Raw genomic sequence first — 24,384 nt, forward strand, 5'->3', positions numbered from 1 at the left:
CTATCAATAATCTTTAAAAGATAACATTTAGGCTTGTATAAGTAGAAAACATACGAGCATGCTTAAGTCTACTTGAAGATCAAAAAAAATGATAGTTATAAATTTAAAAGCTGAACAAGTGGCCCGATATTGTATCTTCTAATACACGACACAAGTAATTAGAAACGAACACTTGAAACTAATTCTTTGGTCTATAATGAGAACTTTAAGCACATTTGTGAAATGCGTATCAGTTTAAAAACATTATTTTGCATGTCAGCATCAGCTTAATATACAACACGAATATACTCTTAATTGTGTTACTCCCCTGTATATCTGGTTTGTGGCATGGATGTAAAACTTTCAATTTCAGCATTTGGAGTACTTTTACTATTATTTGATGGAGTCTGTTCTATGTCTATTGGAAAACTTAATGATACTGTTGATGAACTCCAGGATGACCGAATCATAGCGCTTGAGAATACCATAAAAAGATTGGAAAGTCAAATTAAAGTTGTCAATAACTCAAAAGGTAATGTCGGTTTTTATTTACTTAAAAAAGAGACAAAACACTATAAAACTAAAACGCTAGAGTACCGGGGTATATAAAAAGTTGAACTGCAACACCTCTATAGAAGTCGTCATATTAAAATTGAGAATGTAGAGAATATGACAAAGAGACAACAACCTGACCAAATAGCAGACGTCATCAGTGCAAGGTACTTTCTACAGTAGCATCATGCCAAATATTTACTAAAATGAGAATTGAAGAGATATGGTCATTTTCCAATGATCTAATTCAGAGCAGTTTTATTTTATACTCTACTTTGTAGCATTGTGTTTTTTTTTTGGTCTGTGTATCCGTCTGTCCGTCTGTTCCGCTTTAGGTTAAAAAAAATATCCAGGTAGTTTTCGATGAAATTGAGGACTAATCAACTTGAAACTTAGTACATATGTTAACTATGTAATCTGTCTAATTTAAATGCCGAATTAGAGTTTTTATCCCCAATTTTACGATCAACTGAACATAGAAAATGAAAGTGCGAATGGGGCATCCATGTACTATGGAGACATTCTGGTTAAAAGGTTTTTCAAACTTTACAGTACCTGAGCATGTTCGTGATGTATGCTTTATTCCACGCGTTCCTGATGAAGGTAAATCCAGAAAAGCGCTTCGGACGCCAGAAATTTTTAGACGTGTTGTTTTCAATTTTTCACACCACTGGGTCGATACCTCTGCTGGTGGACTATCAGTCCCCGAGGGTATCATCAGCTCAGTAGTCAGAACTTCGGTACTGATATGATTAAACAAACTTAACTAAAGTTGTCCGTTTATAAAATTTGAAATTATTAAGAAACTAAGGTTTCAACTCCCACAGGCAAAGTTGGCTTACGATTGATTTGGCTATTTATTTTAGGCATTTTTGACATATAGCTCTTCAACTTACTTTCGGTACTTATACATCTTCGGATGTTAAATGTTTGGCTTTCAGCGTTCCTGATGAAGGTAAATCCAGAAAAGCGCTTCGGACGCAAGAAATTATTATACGTGTTGTTTTCATTTTAAAAAAAAGTCATAAATGGACATCACTAAAGAATGGTGGACGTGGCTCTACCCAAATTTGTACCCGACCTGAGTTTTGTTGTAATAAGTATTGTGTATAAGTTTCATAACATTTGGTTGAGGAAAACTGTAAAAGTAAGAGAACGGAAACAAAAAAATCAGTAATTTTACCATTTGTAAAGGGAAATAACTCTAGAACAATAAAAGTGACACCAATATGCACAATTCAAACTTGATCAGTATTTTGTGATTAAAAGCATTGTTTATAAGTTTCATAGCATTTAGCTGAGACAAACTAAAGTTAGAGAACGGAAACCAACTTTAGAACGTACGGACGTACAGACGGACAAGGGTAAAACGTAATGTCCCTCCGCTACGGCGGGGGCTTACAATAACAAAAACAAGTATACGCATTTTTGCTACTCGAGACATTGATTTAACCTGATCTATCTGTTTGTACACATTTTGTCATTCCAGATCACCAGAAGGAGCCAGTAATGTTTTACGCAAGGATAAATCGTGGATCGATTACACTTCAAACACTATCAACCTTGGTGTTTGAAACGATTATTCTGAATTTAGGAGAACACTATGATAAATACGACGGTGTGTTTGTTGCTCCAAGAAAAGGTATCTACTTATTTTCCTGGACCGTGTCAATCAATTCGGGTAATTATGCTATAACAGAATTAGTCGTAGAGGGCCAAAGTATATCTCACACAGGAGGTACTGATACCAACGGTGGATATCATTCTACTTCAATGACAGTATTAACTAGGATGAACAAGGATGAACATGCGTTTATCAGAACGACCACTTATGGTAGTACTCACGTATTTTATAGTACTAGTTACTACCCACATTGCTCTTTCCTTGGAATGCTCGTCTACGATGAAAAATGATATAACGAAATGATCATTTGTCGTATTTGATATATGTATTTTACAAATGAATTTTTAATTAATAAAGATGATTTGATTGGTGTGTTCTATGGAATATCCATCGGGATACCCCTGTCATGATTTGACTTATGTTCAGCCAGAAGATAATTGTTACATTGAACAGCAATCGGAGGACTTACCTTGTTTGTATTGAATACCTAAGCTATATAAAATTCCCTACAAACAACGGTACAATGCCTGATTATCTGCGTGTTCGACAAAAGGATTGTTCATTACTGATTGACAATGATGAGGGGTGGGGGGGGGGGGGGGGGTAACTTCCTATTATTGGGTATACGGGGAAGTGCCAAAAATATGGGTCATAATTTTGCGAGATTTTATATAAAAATGACCCTCCTTTTTAATGACATCCTATATTAAAATGCATTTACGTTTGATAACTGTATAACGATTTGGGGTATGATCTACATATCATATATAAATATGCTATTGAGAATCTTACATTATTAATGGTCTATTATTATATTAAAAGTTAAGGGAAGCTGGTATATTTATGAATTATGAGTGATGATGAGTTAGTGCTTATATAAGCATTGGTCATATTTTAAATATTGTATATAAGTAAAGGTCATTCTTTCTTAAATATTTATATAACTATAGGTACTGAATTTCAGTGAATGTTATATTAAAATGGGTACGTGTTTTGAGGCAAAAATGGCACACCCTTACCAAAAAAATATCGAAGTTACCCCTCTGTGATGTCCGCAGTGAAAGAGGGTCTTCAGAAACACTGTGAAACTGTTTTTTTTTTCGCGTAGTGGTATTAACCATATGTGGTTTCTAAAAAAAAACCTCTGGATAATATTAAATCTTGATCTTTTTCTGTAATTATAATTTATTTAAATCATGATATCATTTTGCCTTTTGAGAGTAGTAGATACATTACATTTGGCAAAGAAATAGTATCGAGTTAGTATATAGAATTATTATAAAATAAAATTGTCCTAAACACAGGGTTCAACTGACATTAACCTCTATTCATGGTTAAACTATGCATGTTAACTTTACATGATAGCTAGGTTTTGTTGTCCCTAATGTCAGCTATATTCGGTATATAGCATGAGTGTTCGGCACGCATGAAGTAGGATAAGGTTTATCTTGCATTGACCTTATCTTCAAGGTTTTTTTTTAGCATACATATTACATGACTAAATGGGCTAAGAAAATTTTGTGACTGGTAGACGAAATTGATATTACAACGATCTACAATTAAGGGTTTCTTCAAGCGCCGCATGCACCACTATAAAAATAAACCTTAAAGAGGTACGGTACTTAAGGACCTGTCTAACACTGTGTATCGTTAATATAATGAAAAACTAATTAGAGTAAATACAGTGTATTATTAGACGGACGCTGATTATTATTTTGAAGACTAGACAAGTGGCTGAAGTTAGTATATTTCCTTGTACCTTACACATGAAGTTGGAAATAATCACTTGTGTCGTAGTTTTCTTATATTTGATACGTTTCCCTCAGTTTTAGTTTGTAACCCGGATTTGTTTTTTCTCTATCGATTTATGAATTTTGAACAGCGGTATACATGGTATACAACTGTTGCCTTTATTTGAAACAATTTTGTCTTGGGTTTTAACGAGAATATAAAACTGCATGCGATTATGTTTTTGATACTTCATTCTGCAAGACGTTAGAATTAATTAATATCCCATACACCTCTTTTACTTTTCATTATTGGTTGATGACATGGAATCGAGAATTATAATTTTAGCATTGGTTGTCCATTTACATTTATTTTGTGGTTGTTGTTCTATGTTTATCGGAAGATACAATGATACTATTGACGAGCTCCAGGATGACAGAATGTATGAACTTGAGAATACCATAAGAAAATTGGAAATTGAAATTAAAAATGTCACGAATTCTAAAGGTAAGAAGTTTGCAGCTTTTCTTTTAATTCTGTTATATTTTTTATTGTATGTCTCTGATTTATATACTGTGTTTAAGACTAAATAATCAATTTTATAAATAATGCTGTCGACACTGTTTCAGCTGGAAGTTGAACAATTATATATCACCTTAAGCATACAGTTATAAAATTTTATAATTGTTTTGGGGCTTTCTGCAGACATGGGCATGAAACATTGTGCAAATATCCCTTTTCCTCGTCAGTGTACACTACCATGATTGATGATTCATTCATTTTAAAAATAAAAGTAACTAGATTTGCCATTGCAAGCAATAGTGGAGGATGTCACCCCGTTCTGGACATTGTCACAGTAGCAGCAACCAGTTTGAGTGTACCAAAGTCACATGGCACGTCTAGTATACATGCCTTTGACCCCCCTTTTTTCTCTTCGCGTAGACTAAGAGTGATGTCTATATATAGTTGGGGAACTCTTTAGAATCTTAAATTAGACACACGCCCGAGGAAGAAAGGTGGTGTCACGTTATACTGAAGTATATTATCGTGGATCTTTTTAGAGGGGACCTTGGACAGACAACATGTGTATATATTGACTAACTGTTCATTTTATTATTCAATGTCCCGCGTATCACACGATACATGTATTTTATCTTGTACAATTTAATTACACGCTTATCGATTGATTTCAGCAAATGTGTATATTTTTTATTAAATTTACTGTTTGCAAAAGTATAAATTACTCTAAATTATAGGGATTTTCTGGTAACTTAACAGAAAACCCTTGCCGTTTTTGGCACAACCTTTTTGATCTTTTGGTCCTCGATGCTGTTCAACTTTGTACTCGTTTCGGCTTTCAAACTTTTGTATCTGTGCGTCACACATAGGTCTTGTGTGGACAAAATACACTTCTGGCGTATTAAAATTTTGAACTTGTTGCCTTTTGTTGGCTGTTGTTCGTGTGATTCTTTGTCAATTGTGTTCTACAATTTATTTATATTGTAGTCCTGTGTTGTCATTTTGATGTTATATTTCACATGGCCATAAAAGTGCGAGGTTTGGCATGCCACAAAACCAGGTTCAACCCACCATTTTTTCCTTTAAAAATGCCCTGTACCAAGTCAGGAATATGGTCATTGTTATATTATAGTTCGTTTCTGTGTGTATTACATTATAACGTTGTGTCGTTTGTTTTCTCTTATTTTTTAGTGTAAATTCACATTGCGATAGGACGTGTCACGGTACTTGTCTATCCCAAATTCATGTATTTGGTTTTGATATTATATATATGTTATATTTGTTATTCTCGTGGGATTTTGTCTATGTGTGTTACATTTTAGTGTTATGTCGTTGTTCTCCTCTTATATTTAATTCGTTTCCCTCGGTTTTATTTTGTTATCCCGATTTTGTTTTTTGTCCATGGATTTATTGAGTTTTGAACAGCGGTATACTACTGTTGCCTTTATTTTGCAAGTGTTCGATTAACGGATGTGTACTTTAATGCAAGTGAAGAAATGTCAATTATGTGTACTCTTCATGTTTCTCTTCGGAGCACGATTTTTGTACAGAATAGAAAGAAGCACGTTAAATTATATATTCGTTTTCTTCTAGCATATTCTAGAAGATGTTTTGCACATAGTCTTAATCACAGAATTTTGTCTCAAATTTTTGAGGTTTTTTTTGTTTTTTTTTTCATGTTTCCATGACAACGGCGGCCATTTTGAAAATTTCAAAGACAGATGACAATACAATAGCATTTAACCGGGAATGAGCTTAAAATTTGTACGAAAATTTTACTTTGACGTTTTTTTCCATATGGGTCCCATGTGCAGTTTTAGTGTTATCTCCATTGTAACAGCAGCTATCTTAAAAATTCCAACGGCAATGAATTCTACAGTTTATTCTACTGTTTCTTAGTTACGGGGTTTTTAGGTCGTATCTGTAACGGTTGATTTTCTATGAATTAATTAAGGATTGATTTCGTTTTTTTTTCACGTTTGGACTGTTTCCATGACAACGGTAGCCATTTTAAAAGTTCTTAAGATGGATGTCACGCCTTCTAACGATGAGTTATTAGTTCTGAAAGTTTCATTAAATTTGGACCTTTTTTCGGTTTTTTACATTTTTGCCGTTTCCATGGTAACGGCGGCCATCTTGAACCATTCCATGCTTCCTGCAACTTTGCACATGGGGATTGTCATTATGGTGCAGTTTTATAAATATATGTCAAGGCATCTCCGAGAAATCGGCTGGACAAAAAGTGTGGAAGAAAAAAATCGTAGAATAACAATATATCCCCCCTTTTTCAAAGGGGTGACATAAATATTGAGACAAATATTTGTAAGCATACAATTTTCCCTTCAATAGTTATATGTTAACATTTCTTCTGCATAAGGGAATCAAATACTGAAAGGACAAGGACGCAAATATCTGCAGGTCATCGTATGGTATAAAGGAATGAATATTGTAGACTTCCAATGGAAACAGTTTCCGGTAAACATAACTTTAAAAATTAAGATTTTAAATTTAAAAAAGGTTCCGTTATACCATGATCTTATAGTACAAATGGTATTTAATGTAACCCAATAGCAAAACGAGCATAGCTGCATGACTGCGGTAATAATATACATGGGCTTTGCTAATTGTTAAAAGGCCGCACGGTGACTTATAGTTGTTAATGTCCGTGTCATTTTAGTCTCTTGTGGACAGTTGTCTCATTGGCAATCATACAACATCTTCTTTTTTTATATATAACAATTTCAAACAAAATGTTAAAGACAACAAATCTTACAAGACAAAGTAGAAAAAAACCAAGAGAAATATCTTGACAACATTGACAACCACTTGACTACACGGAACACAAATAGACTCTCTTGACACAATATCACATTAAAAGAATAATATTTCGGCACTACAAATTGCCTTCTTCAGAGATGATTTAAAAAAATCTAAATCACAGGGTTGAAAGAAACGTTAAATCTTTTTTCTTATTTAATGAAAATAATGATCTGCCTTTGAGCATCATCAGTTGTGTTACAAAGAGCTAAATTTACCGAATGATCGTATAATTAGAATTTTTTTTTGCAATTAGATCTGTTATAAGAAATGTAAGTAACAATTTATGGAATTTGCTCAATTAGTGTTTGTACTTCACATTATATTTTAGTACATTTATTGAATTACAGATAAACAGAAGGAGCCAGTAATGTTTTACGCCAGGATAAACTGCTAAGCATTTACACTTCAAACACTATCAATCTTGGTGTTCGATACAGTCATTCTGATAAATACGACGGTGTTTGTTGCTCCAAGAAAAGGCATCTATTTATTTTCCTGGACCGTGTCAATCCATGGAGGTAATTATGCGGTAACAGAACTAATTGTAGAGGGTCAAAGCGTATCTAATACTGGAAGCACTGGTACCAGTGGTGGACACCAATCTGAGTCGATGACAACATTGAGTAGGATGAAAAAGGATGAACATGCGTTTATCAGAACGACCTATGGCAGTAAACATATATTTTATAGTCTAAGTAACCACCCACGTTCTTCGTTTCTTGGAATGCTCGTCTATGAAAAAAAATGATGTAATGAAGGACCAATCATCGTATTTAATATATATATGTATTTCATATATGATTGTTTTCAAATAATAAGGATGGTTCTTATAATGCGAACATTAAAATCTAACAGAGAACATAAGCTCAATCCCGTTTCAAACAACATTAGTATGTACAGCAAAACTGTTACTTGTCCAAAACAACCGATTCTCATATGAATGACAATGCACAAAACAAAAGTTAACGATAACCATTTAAAAAATGTACACAAGACGCTATAGCAAAGGGGACATAAGATGACAAATATTTTCAGTTTTTTGTGAGTAAAAAGTCAATTTTTAATTGATAAAAAGTTTGTACTTATTTCGTATATAGAATAATTCTATAAAATATACTTGTCCACAATACAGGGTTTGCCGACCTTTACCACTAATCATGGTTTAATTACCAATGTTTATTTTTCGTAATAGGTCCACTTTTTGTGCTTTTGTGTAAATGTTTGTTGGTTTTGAGATTAAGATGTGGTATGATTGCCAATGAGACAACTGTCCACAAGAAACCAAAATGACACAGACATTAACAACTATTATGTCTGTTTTGTTATTATGTCTGGTTTGTTCACGCATCGTTGTAAATATAACGGAATTCGATGCGACTGTAATACAAGTGAGAGATCTAGCGCTATGAAACCAGGTTCAATCCACCATTTTCTACATTTGAAAATGCCTGTACCAAATCAGAAATATTACAGTTTCTGTCCATTCGTTTGATGTGTTTTATCATTTGATTTTGCCATTTGATTAAGGACTTTCCATTTTGAATTTTCCTCGGATTTCAGTATTTTTGTAAATTTACTTTTTATCACTATAAATAATATATCAATTTTAAAGAATGATGTAAGACTCTCTTGAGATAGGTTTGTCCGATATTGACCTTGATGTTTTTTTCAACATTTATTTTACTAGATGAGTTTCTCAGTATATTTTGTAAACAGATTGTAATTTATAAACAGATGTCTGGCGACTATGGTACAATTCATCAAATATGGGCCTCATTTTCATATGATCATGAACATTTCTTTTCTAAACCAAGCATAATTGATGTTCAGAATTATTGTTTGGTTTACATGTACATTTGAAATTATAAATTTGACTTTGTCCTTATTTTCTTTTAATATACACCAGCTTCTCATTCCCAAAAGTTATATGATAACCATGTTGTTGGAAAGAATCATAGTAAGGTAGTCACATTTGTCCAGCAATGTACAATGAAAATTGGTACCGTTAATGTTATATTGACCTTGACATGTCAATTGTTCATTAATCAATGTTAATACACCAAAAGATTAGTTTCTAGCTTCCTTAGACTTAGCTGACCTTAAATGAATGAGGAACTGGATGTGATTGACATGAAAAAGAGAATAATAGACCAAAAAACAATGTATGGTGACAAAATTGAGTGCTAGAATAAAATAGATTGCTTCGCTGAGCGCAGCTTGATATGACCGCAGATGTTAAACCCTGAACAGTTGGGGCAAATTCAGACACAATTTTCAAGCTTAATACTGTCTGAATTTGGACTGTGATAAAATTTTTGACATTGTATAGGTTTCTGACACAAAATAAATGTCAAGATCTTACAAATCAATTGGGCAATACTGTGCAATTAAAGATTCTTCTTGAAAATTTTCAAAATTAAAAAAAAAAATTGAACCCCTTAAAAAAATTAGAACTTTTTAATCCCCCCTTAAAGCAATTACCCCCACACTGAATCCCAGCCATTCCTTTGTAGTATGGAACCTTGTAGTAAAAGTTCAGAGAGATTCATACTCACACAAGTTAATGTCTTGAAACTAGAAAAATGTTTGTTTTTGGCCCTTTTTTGGGCCCTTAATTCCTGCATGAATTGGACAATTACTCCAAAACTCGACCCCAGTATTAATTTAGAGACATGGAACCTTGTGGTACAATGTCAGAGGAATCCATAAACTTACACACAAGTTACTGTCCAGAAACTACAAAAATGCTTGATTTTGGCACCTGTTTGGTCCTTAATTCCTAAACTATTGAGACCATAACCCCCAAAATGAATCCGAAGCTTCTACTTGTGGTATTAAACATTGTGGTACAATTTCAGAGCAATTTAAATACTTATACACAAATTTTTAACCTGAAAGTATCTGTCTTCAGACGACATAGACGACGACGATGACAATTACAACATCATAACATTATACGATCCAAAACTTTTTGTTTGTGGTTGTATAAAAATGTCCACAATATAAAGTAATTCCCCTGAAGCTTAGAATACAGAAATGAAAGGACCCCGTCTTGAACCTCATAATTGTGCATATTCTTTTTGGTCAAATAGCTCTTTTCTTTATGGGCATTTATGGCTGAATAAAGGCAACAGTAGTATACCGCTGTTTAAAACTCGTAAATGACAGAGATGCAGGAAATATAATTACATTATTAGTTTTAAAACCATGAAATTGGGATAAAAAATCTAATTTGGCACTAAAATTAGAAGGATCATATCATAGGGAACATGTATAATAAGTTTCAAGTTGATTGGACTTCAACTTCATCAAAACTACCTTGACCAAAAACTTTAACCTGAAACTTGCACTATCATTTTCTATGTTCAGTGGACCATGAAATTGGGATCAGGACTCTAAATTGGCATTAAAATTAGAAAGATCATATCATAGGGAACATATGTACTAAGTTTCAAGTTGATTGGACTTCAACTTCATCAAAAACTACCTTGACCAAAACCTTTAACCTGAAACTTGCACTATCATTTTCTATGTTCAGTGGACCATGAAATTGGGATCAGGACTCTAAATTGGCATTAAAATTAGAAAGATCATATCATAGGGAACATATGTACTAAGTTTCAAGTTGATTGGACTTCAACTTCATCAAAAACTACCTTGACCAAAACCTTTAACCTGAAACTTGCACTATCATTTTCTATGTTCAGTGGACCATGAAATTGGGATCAGGACTCTAAATTGGCATTAAAATTAGAAAGATCATATCATAGGAAACATATGTACTAAGTTTCAAGTTGATTGGACTTCAACTTCATCAAAAACTACCTTGACCAAAACCTTTAACCTGAAACTTGCACTATCATTTTCTATGTTCAGTGGACCATCAAATTTGGATCAAAACTCTAAATTGGCATTAAAATTAGAAAGATCATATCATAGGAAACATATGTACTAAGTTTTAAGTTGATTGGACTTCAACTTCATCAAAAACTATCTTGACCAAAAACTTTAACCTGATGTGGAATGAACTGATGAGTAGAAGAAACGAGGGTCTGTCATATTAAATTATAATCTGGTAACTTTGATAACTATTTAAGACTATAAGACAGAAGACTATCAAGGATATTTTTCACACATTTTTATTACAAACTTTAAAGAATAATTTGACTTAAAAGTTGCAATAGAGATCATAACAAGTGAATAGTCTGATAACTACATTTAATATTCATTGCCCCCAATCTTTGTTATAGACTAATTACAGTTGTTAGTTCTGATTAGAAGTCCAACCTGCAAGAAATAAAAAAAAATGTATTGTCAATTTAATGGAATTTTTAAGACAAAGTGATTGAAACATAATAACAAGCTTATTAACTTATTTTAATCAGTACAAAAATGTTCTTTTGGAAGATATAAAGAAACAAATAAGTATACATTATAGATGTTAGGTCAATCTTTATGTCAAGATTCATTATATTTCTTTTCCTTTATTGCAACCCACAATGTCACTAGGTTTTATATTTTATACAAAATAAATAATTACAATGTGGATAACATTATAATAATCATTATTTAACATAGTAAATGTATGCCAACATAAAAGTAAAGAAAATATAAAAGCTTTCAAAATTCATGCATTATTGAATTATATTGCTTAAAAAAGTTTTATCAACAGACTGAAGTATATTTATCACACATGGTTCAACATTGGTAGTATGACTAATGTTCAGTATAGATTTGATTAATCCCTTTTCCTCTTGAATACTTTTTGACACAGTTATTGACAATTTGTCACACAATTCCTCTATACAATTGCACAGACTAAAATCAGAAACCTTTTTGTTGTCTTATAAGATCTTAATGTTGTTTTTTTTTTAATTTGGTGAATTTTGCGTTTGCTTTTGTAGCAGTTCAGTGTTTCTGTTGTTTCATTTTTATCCTCTTATAGATGATGTGTTTCCCTTGGTTTTAGTTTGTGACTTAAATTGTTTTCTCTCAATCGATTTATATCACTTTTGAACAGCGGTATACTACTGTTGCCTGTATTTTGTATTTTTTGCAGATCTGTTTAGTTTATTTACAAATATCTCCCACATTTAAGAAATAAGGGAATTTAAAGCTTGACATAATGTATAGACACTGATGTGCTTACGTGTTCATTAAAAAAACTTACAATAAACCCTGGTCCCCTGATTGCTGCTCCTCTTTGGTTTTGTATAGATTACTGTTTACTTGTTGACTAGAAAATGAAACATCTGAAACTGGTTTTAAACTATTTCTACTGGTATCATTTGATGTAAGACTGGCATTCAAACTTGGCTGACTACTTGATTGGCTTGGTATTGTCTTCGACTCAAATACACTGCTTCTAGCAACTGAGCTCTGCACAGAATTACTTCCCTTTGGTTTGGAGTTATTTCCCTTGGTAAATAGTGGGTTGCCAGGTGGTCTTTTTACATTAACACTTTCCAGCTTCTTTTTCACTTTTTTCTTATCTGTAATTCAGTAAATACATTGATAAATTAACTTTCACAAATATATATTAGGAGTTATTAATGTCTATGACTAATTTAAATACTCTGAAATTATCACATTTCTCTTACCTAATATAATAATATCATTTTTTAATACCTGACATACACTATTCATTCATTTGTATAACTTACACATAAAAACATTTGTATAACTTTTAATGTAAAAACTGAGTCCCAAAAATAAAAATGGACGAAACATATTTTCTAGTATAATTTAAAGAATGATTTTACTATTAAATCAAAAATGCAGATTTGTCTATATAACCAGTCATTTCTTAAAAAATATAACCCAAATTCAAACAAATGAAATATTTCAAAACTATATCTATAGCAAAAAGGCAGGTATTTATGTATTCAAAGGTAAAAATGAATTTTATAAGATATATAGCATAATATTCTTTTGACCTCCGACTCCATAATTCTATCAATATCTTACCATCAGGTTCTGATTTACTATTTTCTGTTGCTGGTTTACCTGCTGGTTTCTTTCTCCTTAAATCATAATTAAGTTGTTTTAAAACAAAATAAATAAAATTTGAAAGACGTAAGTTTGTGTTTCATCATAAAACAAATAAAGGTTTAATTTACAGTTAAAGTTTACGGTTCTTTGTATGACAAACACTTATGTTAATCAGATAAGTCCTATAAATGTAAGTAACACTTTTATTATAGATTTTGATCTAGATGTTTTTTCTTGATTTAACCTCATCAGAAATGCTGAAACTCCCAAATTAAAAAAAAAATAAGCAAGGATAAAATTGAGAATGGAAATGGGGAATGTGTCAAAGAGACAACAACCCGCCCAAATAAAAAACAACAGCAGAGGGTCACCAACAGGTCTTCAATGTAGCGAGAAATTCCGGCACCCGGAGGCGTCCTTCAGCTGGCCCCTAAACAAATATATACTAGTCCAGTGATAATGAACGCCATACTAATTTCCAAATTGTACACAAGAAACTAAAATTAAAATAATACAAGACTAACAAAGGCCAGAGGCTCCTGACTTGGGACAGGCGCAAAAAGGATGAACACTTCAGGAACTATAGGACCAAACTTTTAAGTTTAGAAAAAAATTGTCAAATCCATCTGTGGCATATCTTACTTATTGGAATTGGAACCTTACATTTCTGAATAATTTCTAAATTCATTAACAAAGAAAGTAATGACGGTGCATGTTATAAACCATGTCAGTACCAAGACATTGACTATTAAGCTGATGGTATCCTAAGGCACTAGCTATTCAAAAGTAGTGATATTGACCCAGTAATAGAAAATGAAAATAACACCTAATAAATTTCACACTCAAAGTGCTGTTTTGGATTTAAACTTTATTCAAGCTTTCTTGAATAACCATACAATGTACTACATATTTGTATTTTTGAACAAAAGCAGTTAACTAAATACCCCAAGTTAAGAGTTCATCACATCACTGTGTTTCTAATACACTTTTTTATACATGTGTCTTTGTGTGTACACTTACCTGGTAGTTTTTACACAATCTATAGAATGCCAGTACTTTGTACAAAAATACAGCACTCCAACAGACAATGCACACACAAGTATTCCTGTAGCTGTAAACCATAATGTGTTGGTAGGACTTGTGACAAACAGTATAGGGTGTGGAGTTGTTGATGTTGTAGTGGTGTTCTCCTGAAAACAGAGGTCAAAGGTTATACCATATGTTCTGTTAAAAGAGTTTAAAGGTTATTATATACAGCAATTAATCTGTAAAATTGTGCAAGTGTCCAATATAAAGGCATTTAAAGGTTATAGCATACATATGTTCTGGTTAAAGCATGTCATCTTTTTAAAAAGCTTTAAGGTTAACTTACATACCATATCAATTGCAATAGTCAGGTACTTTTAATTGCAAATTAAAGAAAGTATATTTTGAAATTCAAATGGTTCTGGAAATCAGTCATTCATACCTGTCAACTCACCCGTTTTTTGCGGGTGACACCCGTTATTTTCACCTCTTACCCAGGAGTTTTTCTTTACCCGGCGGGTCCCGGGAATTTCTAACATTACCCGTTTCACCCGGATTTCTGACCGGAATTGTTTCCGGTATTTAGAAGTAATACGACCTTCGGTTTTATCGGTCTTTTTCAATGTAACCAAAAGTCAAAATGTAGGACTGTTTACCTGAGCTACGTAACGATATTTTCAAGGTAAGATTAGTTTTTTTATTGAGTATTATTCAGTTAATTAACTTAAAAAATAGTTTGTCATTTCAAAATTATGTCGGAAAGAAAGCGGTCCCTGTCTGGGCCAGCTTGTTCCACACCAAGTAAAAGGAAAAAGTATTCATGTTCATACAGTAAATGTTGGGAATCGGAATTTAAATGGGTTAAACCAAGTGAAAGGAGCCAGAATGATGCTTATTGCACACTTTGTAATTCATATATCAATGTTAGCGCAGGGGCAAGAAATGATATTGTCAGACATCAATAAAGCAGCAAACCTACAACACAATAAAAACATCTCACATAGGTATATACCTAGACCATTTGTTTTCAGTGATGAAATTGGTGGAAAAATTCCCTAACATCCTGAATGATGAAGAGACAACACAGCTACAAGATGAGTTCAGTGACTATCAGTTGACCCCATTAGATGAACTTCCACTTTGCACTTCCCCTGAAACTGACATTGGTACATTTTGGGGAGAAATGTCCAAGTTGCATGACATTTTTCTTAACAAGCCAAGATTTTTTGTTTTGTCAAAACTTGCTAAAACATTACTGGTTTTGCCAAACAGCAATGCAGACAGTGAGAGGGCATTTTCTTTAGTAAAGAAAATAGCTACAGAGTTTAGGGCTGATCTTAATAATGATACACTGTGTGCTCTTCTTTCTTGTAAAATGAATACACATTTGCATTGCTATGAACTGAAACCAAGTGCAGTTCTTTTAAAGAATGCCAAGTCTGCTACTATGGAATATAACAATAGTCTGAAATAAACTTGTATACATGTTCTAACTGTTTCATATACATATTGACTATATAAATTATATGTAAACATATTTATGTTCTTCAATTGAGCCCGCAAAATGTTGTACGCGTTATGACCTGAGATTTTTTTTCTCAATGCAGGTCATGACCTGACTTTTCATTTTCAGAGGTTGACAGGTATGGTCATTCAATTTTGTAAATTGAGTAAATATATTTTAAATGTACATTGTAACCTGCCTAATCAGACACCTGAGTATTCCAACATTCTGTTTTAACCGACACATATTCATGGTCCCAAAATATGCATATCTTTGCAGACAAAAACCTGAGTACTTCAAACACCCTGCTTAATCTGACATTTTTTTCTGGTCTCCCAGTGAAAAGGCAGGTTACACTGTATATACTACAGTATAATATGGGTTTCTTTATTTTCATTGGTACCAATTTCTGTGGATTGAGGGAAATTTGTATTTCCATTGATATTTAATTTCGTGGTTTTACTAAAGTCTTCATATAAGCCTATCAAAAATTATTGTTTGTTGACCTTTAAATTCTTGTTTCACAAAATCCACTAAAAAATGGTATTCCAAAGACAGTATATGGTACTAAACATTAATTACAAACCGCAGGAAACACAATCCAGACTTCCACTGTTGTAAACAGACCCCCATAATCTGTAGCTGTCAGATTCAAGTACATCACATCCCCCCATTGGAATCTGTTACTCAATATCTCATTAACATACAGGATACCAGTATCGTTGATCTGAATATAAGTCTTATCATATGCTGTCTGGTTTAAATAATATGATATACGCCCATAATCTGAAATGTCTATGTCGTAGGCTGTCACGTTACCTATCTCCGTGCTGACATTCTCGTACGGTGATATATAAAAGGCAAACTGAGTCTGATTAAAATATGGAGCATTGTCATTGAGATCTTTGATCTTGATAACAATGGTTGCTGTACAGGTGTTGAACCCTGTATCCTTTGCTCGTACAACACAATCATATTGGGTGGTAAGCAGTTTGTCCACATCATAATCATAGGCATAAGTTATCTCCCCTGTATCGGTTGCCATGGTGAACCTCCAGGTGTCATTACCACAGTCTAACCAATAGGTATGAGAATCTGGGTCAGCACGAACGTCAACATCGTCAGGATCGTCAATAATAAATCCAGCCACAGGAAAAGACGTTCCTTGCTGGAAAAAAAAGATTAATATATGACAAGTATGGAAATGTTCTAACCAAACTACACCAATGTTTAAAACACCATTGAGCGTTTATCATATTTTCAGAGAATGAGACCCGGGATACATAAATATATAATATTCTGGACAAGATTGAAGAAATTCAAATTGATTGTACATGGTCACAATTTTATGAAAGAATTTCTAGCAATACTGTGGATTCATTATTATTTGTGGGTTACCAATTTTCATTTATTTTTTTTGGTACAGGTAAATGGTTAAAACCACAAATTCAAATGTTCAAAGAATAGCATATTTTCAATGGGTTTTGAATACAGAGATTAGCAAAACCAAAAAATTGTTCAGCAGTCCATATGAAAATGCAATTTTTCAGCAATCCAGGAAAATTAATACCCACAAAAATAAATGAATCCATGGTAGGTGATTGGAAAATGGGTTAATCAGTTTTAAACACTAAATAAGGATATCTGTTAAGTCCCTTTTCAGTCCATTATTCATAGCAATACTGGGAACTGTGAACACTAATGACAACTGTTTTTATCTTTATTTTTATAAAAAAAAATTAATAAGACCTCTTTTATATCAAATTTTATTTTAAAATTCTAGTTTACAGGTTTTATTTTCATCACAAAAACGAAATAAATTCTCTCATCACATAAAAAAATTAATTCTATGTATGATCTAAAAAAAACAAGAATGTATCCACACTATCATTTTCTATGTTTAATGGACCATGAAAATGGGTGAAAATCTCTTAACTTGGCACTAAAATTAGAAAGATCATATTATAGGAACATGTGTACGAAGTTTCAAGTTGATTGAACTTCAACTTCATCAAAAACTACCTTGACCAAAAACTTTAACCTGTACCTGGACGAACTGACGAACAGATGGACAAATGGACAGACGAACGGACGCACAGACCAAAAACCATAATGCCCATAAATGGGGCATATTAAATGGGGCATAAAAATGAAAACAACAGGACTCCATTTCAATTTAAGGCCATGTTCACACCAAACACAATGCATGTACAGTAAACATGTTTACAATTAGTTTAATGTAATGTACACTGGTTTCACATTTAATTTGTTCACATCTATACACCTTGTTTAATTACCTGTACATAAGATTTGTTCACACTTGTAAACAATATGTCATCCAAATGTTCAATATAAAGTAGAACCAAAAGCAAATTTTTCAGACAACTTTTCTAGCAATTAGGGAACTATCATTTGAAAAGGGGGGAGGGGACTACAATTCAGCCAGTTATAGTGTTTTTTTTAATGTTAAGTGGTTGATCCTTTATGAAAGCCATTTTGATAATTTTCAGTAGTTTTAAGATACTTATATATAGGTTGCACTTTGTAAATACAGCTGTTTCTCAAAACACGCCTCTTTTGGGGAGTAATTGAATATTCATAGAAAATTCATTTTGTTTACATACTGGTTCCCAGTTATGCTCTCTGTGTTCCATATCGCAGAGACAGAACTTGGGAATGTTACCAGTAAATAAACACGTGCATATTGTTTACATTGAAATCTGTGGTAACCTTTCATTCGAGGTAGGGGTAGTGTGTTCTATCCTGAATATGTACTAAATATTCCAAATTGCTAGAAACAGCAGAATTATTTAGGAAATTTGAGGCCCCAGGGGCAAGAAACATAGAAAATTGCCTACCCCCTGGGTCATAAAACAAATAATTTAACTTGTAAATGCTATGATTTTATGATTTTAAAGTTCTTGATTTTGAAAACAATAACTATGCTTGGAAGTTATGCAAAAATCAAATGTTAGCAGTCATCTCTACAACATTTTAAGTGAATTTATATCTCAGACTGGTATCTGCATACATACAACTATTGCAAATATGGCTTTGTTTGAACACTTCTACCAGTATATATAGTAGCTAAATTGTGTCAGATATATGGTTTAAGTTGATACTGTTGTGACAAGAATTCTAAATTGACCATTTGAGGCAGAAAATGTGTTCTTTAATTGACAAATAGGCATACAGTAAGATGTGGACTGGAGATAGAGGCTGGATTGGATACTTTATATAATCTTGAATGTTGTAATGATTGACTGCTAAACATTACATTTATGATATTCTGATATGCTTTCAATATGTTATCAAAACAGTTTTTAACAGGTTCTAGGCATTTTTCTAAAGATGTCTCAATTACACATTAGAAAATGAGGCTCACATCACACTTTTTTTAGTAATACATTTATGAGTAAATCATTGTTTGAGTAAAGACCAGTGGCAAATATTTATGTGTATGTCCAGTCGATTCAGGAAGACTTTTTAAAATGAATTATGTGTTTGGCAATGATGATGTTTGAGTCTTGAAAAGGGGTTAATAAATTAAGCTATGTCAAGTATTTCTTATAACAAATATTAAATATATCAAGTTTAGACAAATATTTCTGTAAAGAACTTTATTAATAATTGTTATTAATATCAATTTTATCAAAAAATCTTTTCTTCTTTAAATAAACATGGTAAAATCAATGTTCTAAATGCCTATCGTTTTGTGTACACTTAACTTACACAAGGCCTACATTGACTATCGACTGCATGTAGACAATACACGATTTAAACTACATGTAAACATTGAGTTTTATCAATGGGAACATAATTGTGTTTTAAGTTCATGTGTGAGTTAGTGTGAACACAGCCTTAAGGGAGTTGAAAATTTAGTTTCTGTATTACTTCAAAATTTATAAAGGGGCAATTTAAGATGTTTGTTATAAATCAGTGACTGACTGACTACTGAGCTGATGATACCCTCAGGGACTGATAGTCCACCAGGACAGGTATCCATTCAATGCTGTATAAAATTGAAAACAAAATGTTATAAATTTCATGCATTCTAAGCGCTTTTCTATATAAAAATCTTGTAATTTTGCACAACCTCTCTGTGACCCATACTTTTCATTACATATTCGATAAAAACATAATATAAACAACAATATATCGATTATCAATTAGTAGATCTAATTCCCAATTCATATTATAAACTACTATACCACAGCTTCAAACTGTTCAACAGAATATCCCGTCTGGTGAAAAGATGGAGCCTCATTCTGATCTGTGATCCTCACAAATATTGTTTGTGTTGCTGTGTCTTTCCTGTCTGTTGCCGTGACGATTATTTGTAAATATATATTAGGAACTGACTCAAAGTCAATATCACCAGATATTGTAAGGTAGCCATCTGTAAAACAACATTTATTTTATACGATAGTTAGTAAAAAGTAAATTAAAATATTTCAAGGTCAGGAAATCTTTTTTACAATATGAAATATGAATGTGTCCATAGTACACAGACTATCATTTTTTATGTTCAGTGGACCATTAAAAATTAGGGTCAAACTCTAATTTGGCATTTAATTTAAGAAAGATAATATCATAGGGAACATGTGTACTAAGTTTCAAGTTGATTGAATTTCAACTTCATCAAAAACTACATTGACCAAAAATTTTAACTAGAAGCAGGACAGACTGAAGAACAGACTGAAGAACAGACTGACGAACAAACTGACGCCAAGACAGAAAAACATAATGCCCTGAGGTTGGGTATAAAAACAGCAAGGACTCATTTATTATTAATAAATGTTTAACATTTAACGAACAGCATTATTACTGTGTCAGCATATATATTTATAAATGGTCAATTTAACCTGCATTAGTATCAACAAACCTGAACTCATACTGAAGTAAGGAGCTCCTGTGTTGGGTGAAAATAGGGCAGAGACCAGAACATCAGGTATACTATCATCCTGGTCACGGACCTCAACATGATACAAAGTGGTCCCAACAAGACTATTCTCTTCAATACGGAAACGATCTGTTTCTGTCAGCGGGAGATTACCAAACTGTGGTACATCATTTATATCTGAATATATGTGAAACATGATCTTACATTGGATAAGGAAAACATATAGTTAAAAATCTCCTGTAGGATGAGTTGACATATATTTGATTATGATGTTGCCAGTTACATTAGTGCAATGGCACTTTCCAACTTCTTGTTACAGTTTATTCCTATCTAATTAAAATTAAATCTCCGCACTTGCTCCTTGTTGTTTATATGTCGTGCATGCCCACACGCAACATATAACCATCGATGAGCAAGTGCAGAGATTTAATTTTAATTGGATTGAGTTTATTCAGGTTAGTAATAGGTACTTACATACAGGTTTAATCCCTTCAAATTCTTTAATTTTCACTTACCTCAAGTCAGGAGCCTTGGGACACTTTTGACAAAAACTCTTATGATAAAAATTGATTGTAAGTTATATTAAAATGTTCAAGACTTGTACTTTTTCACATAAGGTGGTACCAAACACCTAGATTTATATTAATTTGGCTCATTTTATTTTCATAACATTTTGACAAAATAATTACTTTTCCCTTTGACAAAAATATAAAAATTTCAAAAAACTTGAGTCACAACCTTTATAGGAAGATTTTTATTGGATAATAAGAAGCTTGACAGACACTAACTTATTGATCATTGAGAAGCTTAATATTTCCTTAACGATAGAATGTGATTAAAACAATCAGTTGAGTTTGACAGAGTTATCTCCCTGTAGTGTTTATGTACCACCTTTATTTTTTTGTGAAATCAGTTGCTGTAGTTCAGTGGTAGTAGTTTACATAGAATATATATATTTTTACAATATCTTTAAGCACGTTTTGAAACTCTGTACTTGCTAAGAAATAGGGTAAAAGCTTGGCAAGACTTCATCTATATCAGTCACTGTTGCAAACGTTTTATCAAACCCCTAATCTGTATAGTGTCATGTCACATATAAAAACCCATCTACTTGAGGTATATCGAATGAAGTGTATATGAAATGACTTTTTTAACATCACACACTATCAGAGCTCTTGGGATTATATTGGTGTCAATGTTTGATACAGATGTAATACTGTAAATTCACAAATTATTGCGTACATTTATTATTGGGATTTTGTAATTTTATACTAAAATGCGATTTTTATTTTTGCGATAATTCTTTAAAAATATTCAAAATGCAAGTTTAAATTATTGAGATCAAAACCAGGCACTTTTCGCAATGACAAAAATCTCAATAATTTCTGAATTTACAGTTTTGAAAAAGCAATATGATATTCTTTATTGAGAGTGAAGTAATGAAAAAAGGAAATCAATTGATCCTTACTGGTAAGATGTACAGCCAGAGTTCTTGGCCCTACTGTGGTTCTCCCATCATTGACGGAGATTTCTAAGCTATAGGCGGGTTCAAATATTGTGGCTAGGTCTGCTGTGGTTGCTATATATCCATCTATAAAAATCACAAAATAATAAATATTTGTTACCTCGTCGAGTTCAATCTTTTTTGATAGAAAATTAAGGCTAATTTATGCTGGGTAACAAATGTATAATGAATGTTCCATTACAGTCCAAATTGCAGTTAATGGCAGACAGACCCAGAAGAATGCTACCTTTTCTTACAAATATTGTTGTGCAAATTGTTTATCATTTTCAGATTTACAAAACTACATTCACCCAAAGTTTTCTACATTTCAGTTATGCTGTACTTCAATGTTAAAAAAATTAAATCAAAGATTCATAAGGCATGGTCGCACAAAATGAGTCTTAAAAATGTAGAATGCTATGTACTGGAAATTCAAAAAAAAAAAAGACCAGAAAAAATTCTGACATACCATAAAGCGGGTTATTTTTCGCAGAGTGTAAATTTTTGCTTATTTTTGCAGATAGAACAAAATCACCAAAATAAACTCCGCCAATTTAAAAATGTATATGCAAAGGTATTGCTAAAAGTTTCGAGTCAGCCAAAATAATAACCGCCAAAATATTTCTTATACTTTATTCAATGAAAATCGTGAAATTTTACACCTGCGAAAATAACCAACTATATGGTATTCCTCAAACAATCCCCCAATAAAATTTCATGTCCTGAAACCAGTAAAATTTGAAACAATTAATTTGAACATAACATATATAAATCAATTAATATTTTTCTCTCTATTCCAGTGTTACATACATCCATGAATAGAAAATGGTCCACCAGAGGGGTCTGTTGTCATGGTAAAGGTCAAAGTATCATTTTCATCATCAGTCATCTGGATGTTGTATACAAGGTCACCAATCAGAGTTGTTGTTACATTCAAATCAACTGATGCTAAAATTAGAACCAAAACATGTGTGGTATTGAGATGTTTTCTATAATTTTTTTTTTATTTCAATGAGATTTTCACCTAACAACATAATACAATTAGAAAGGACATATAGATGTAACACAGGTTTAAAAAAAAAATACAATTATGTTATGTAACTATATAAATCTGAGTCTATACAAAACATAAATAAATTTCTGAGATACAAATCATGATCATCACTTTTGCAACAAAATGTTTTAGAAAAATAGAAAAAATAACATGGAAAGTAAAACTGAGTCTCTGGTATTTTATTTGATACTACTGAGAAATCCTTTAATGCACAGTGCAATTATCATAGCAATTTCGAAGGATAGATGAAATGCAGAAAAATATTGGTACATGTTATATCTTTCAGACTAAACTGAAGTTCAATGGTTGTCATTTGTTGATGTGGTTCATAAGTGTTTTTCTTTTCTCATTTTTTAAAAATAGATTAGACCATCGGTTTTCTGGTTTGAATGGTTTTACACAAGTCATTTTTTGGGCCCTTTATAGCATGCTTTTTGGTGTGAGCCAAGGCTCCATATTGAAGACTGTACTTTGACTTGTAATGGTTTACTTTTATAAATTGTGACTTGGATGGAGAGGTGTGTCATTGGCACTCATTCCACATTTTCTTATATATCTATGTATATATGTATCAAATTCAGAATGCAATATATATTACATATGTATTACCATTGGAATTTTAAATGCTACTTATTCCCAATTATTAAAACATAACAAAACATATCTGACTGAAATACAGTACAATATATTACCTGGCAGATTGAGAAATCTTGGTGGATGATTTTTCAGAACGTGTACAAAGAAGTCGCCAGTACCTGTATTACCCTTCCCGTCATTACATGATATCACTAGAGTATGTTTTGTGTGAGCCTCATAATCAAAGGTAGGTTTGGACTTCAGATAGATTCCATAGTCTGAAAACAAAATATAACTGATAGATTGTAAACAGCAATTCTTTACTTGAGACCTGCAGCACTTTTTACAAAATATCTTCGACTAAAACTAAATGTAAAATATTTAAATGTTCATAACTTAAGATTTTTTGTGTTTTGATTGTGATTTATGGAATATTAAATTACAAAATTTAGTATTCTTTTTCACCATGTAAGCCTCTTTCCAAATTTAGTAGATCTGACAAAATTAATTACTGCACAGAAAATAAATAGTACCCAGGACTGATTTTCTACTTTACTGCATCTTGATACATTATATGCACTAATATATTAGTTCCAATATAATG

The 24,384-nt window shown here is 32.3% G+C and overlaps 1 protein-coding gene and 1 long non-coding RNA gene across 4 annotated transcripts in view; one reads left to right on the forward strand and one right to left on the reverse strand.

Moving 5' to 3' along the window:
* The first annotated feature begins 242 nt into the window (after nucleotides 1–242).
* Nucleotides 243–2,522, forward strand: LOC139497149 (uncharacterized). The gene is made up of 2 exons (XR_011657692.1): nucleotides 243–511; nucleotides 2,021–2,522. It is a non-coding gene; the product is annotated as an uncharacterized lncRNA (long non-coding RNA).
* An 8,825-nt stretch (nucleotides 2,523–11,347) lies between these two features.
* LOC139498672 (protocadherin Fat 4-like) overlaps nucleotides 11,348–24,384 on the reverse strand; it is a 45,774-nt gene continuing 32,737 nt past the window's right edge. For all 3 annotated transcript variants that reach the window (XM_071287177.1, XM_071287178.1, XM_071287179.1), the window contains 10 exons: nucleotides 23,897–24,058; nucleotides 22,961–23,098; nucleotides 22,115–22,237; nucleotides 20,629–20,823; nucleotides 19,955–20,142; nucleotides 16,330–16,911; nucleotides 14,234–14,403; nucleotides 13,190–13,245; nucleotides 12,393–12,714; nucleotides 11,348–11,509 (listed from right to left, as the gene is read on the reverse strand). In XM_071287177.1, coding sequence (XP_071143278.1) covers nucleotides 11,497–11,509; nucleotides 12,393–12,714; nucleotides 13,190–13,245; nucleotides 14,234–14,403; nucleotides 16,330–16,911; nucleotides 19,955–20,142; nucleotides 20,629–20,823; nucleotides 22,115–22,237; nucleotides 22,961–23,098; nucleotides 23,897–24,058 — 1,949 coding nt within the window. In that variant the 3' untranslated portion in view covers nucleotides 11,348–11,496. The remainder of the gene's footprint in view (nucleotides 11,510–12,392; nucleotides 12,715–13,189; nucleotides 13,246–14,233; nucleotides 14,404–16,329; nucleotides 16,912–19,954; nucleotides 20,143–20,628; nucleotides 20,824–22,114; nucleotides 22,238–22,960; nucleotides 23,099–23,896; nucleotides 24,059–24,384) is intronic.

This window comes from Mytilus edulis, chromosome 12 (assembly GCF_963676685.1).
Source record: "Mytilus edulis chromosome 12, xbMytEdul2.2, whole genome shotgun sequence".
Taxonomy (NCBI): Eukaryota; Metazoa; Mollusca; class Bivalvia; order Mytilida; family Mytilidae; genus Mytilus; species Mytilus edulis.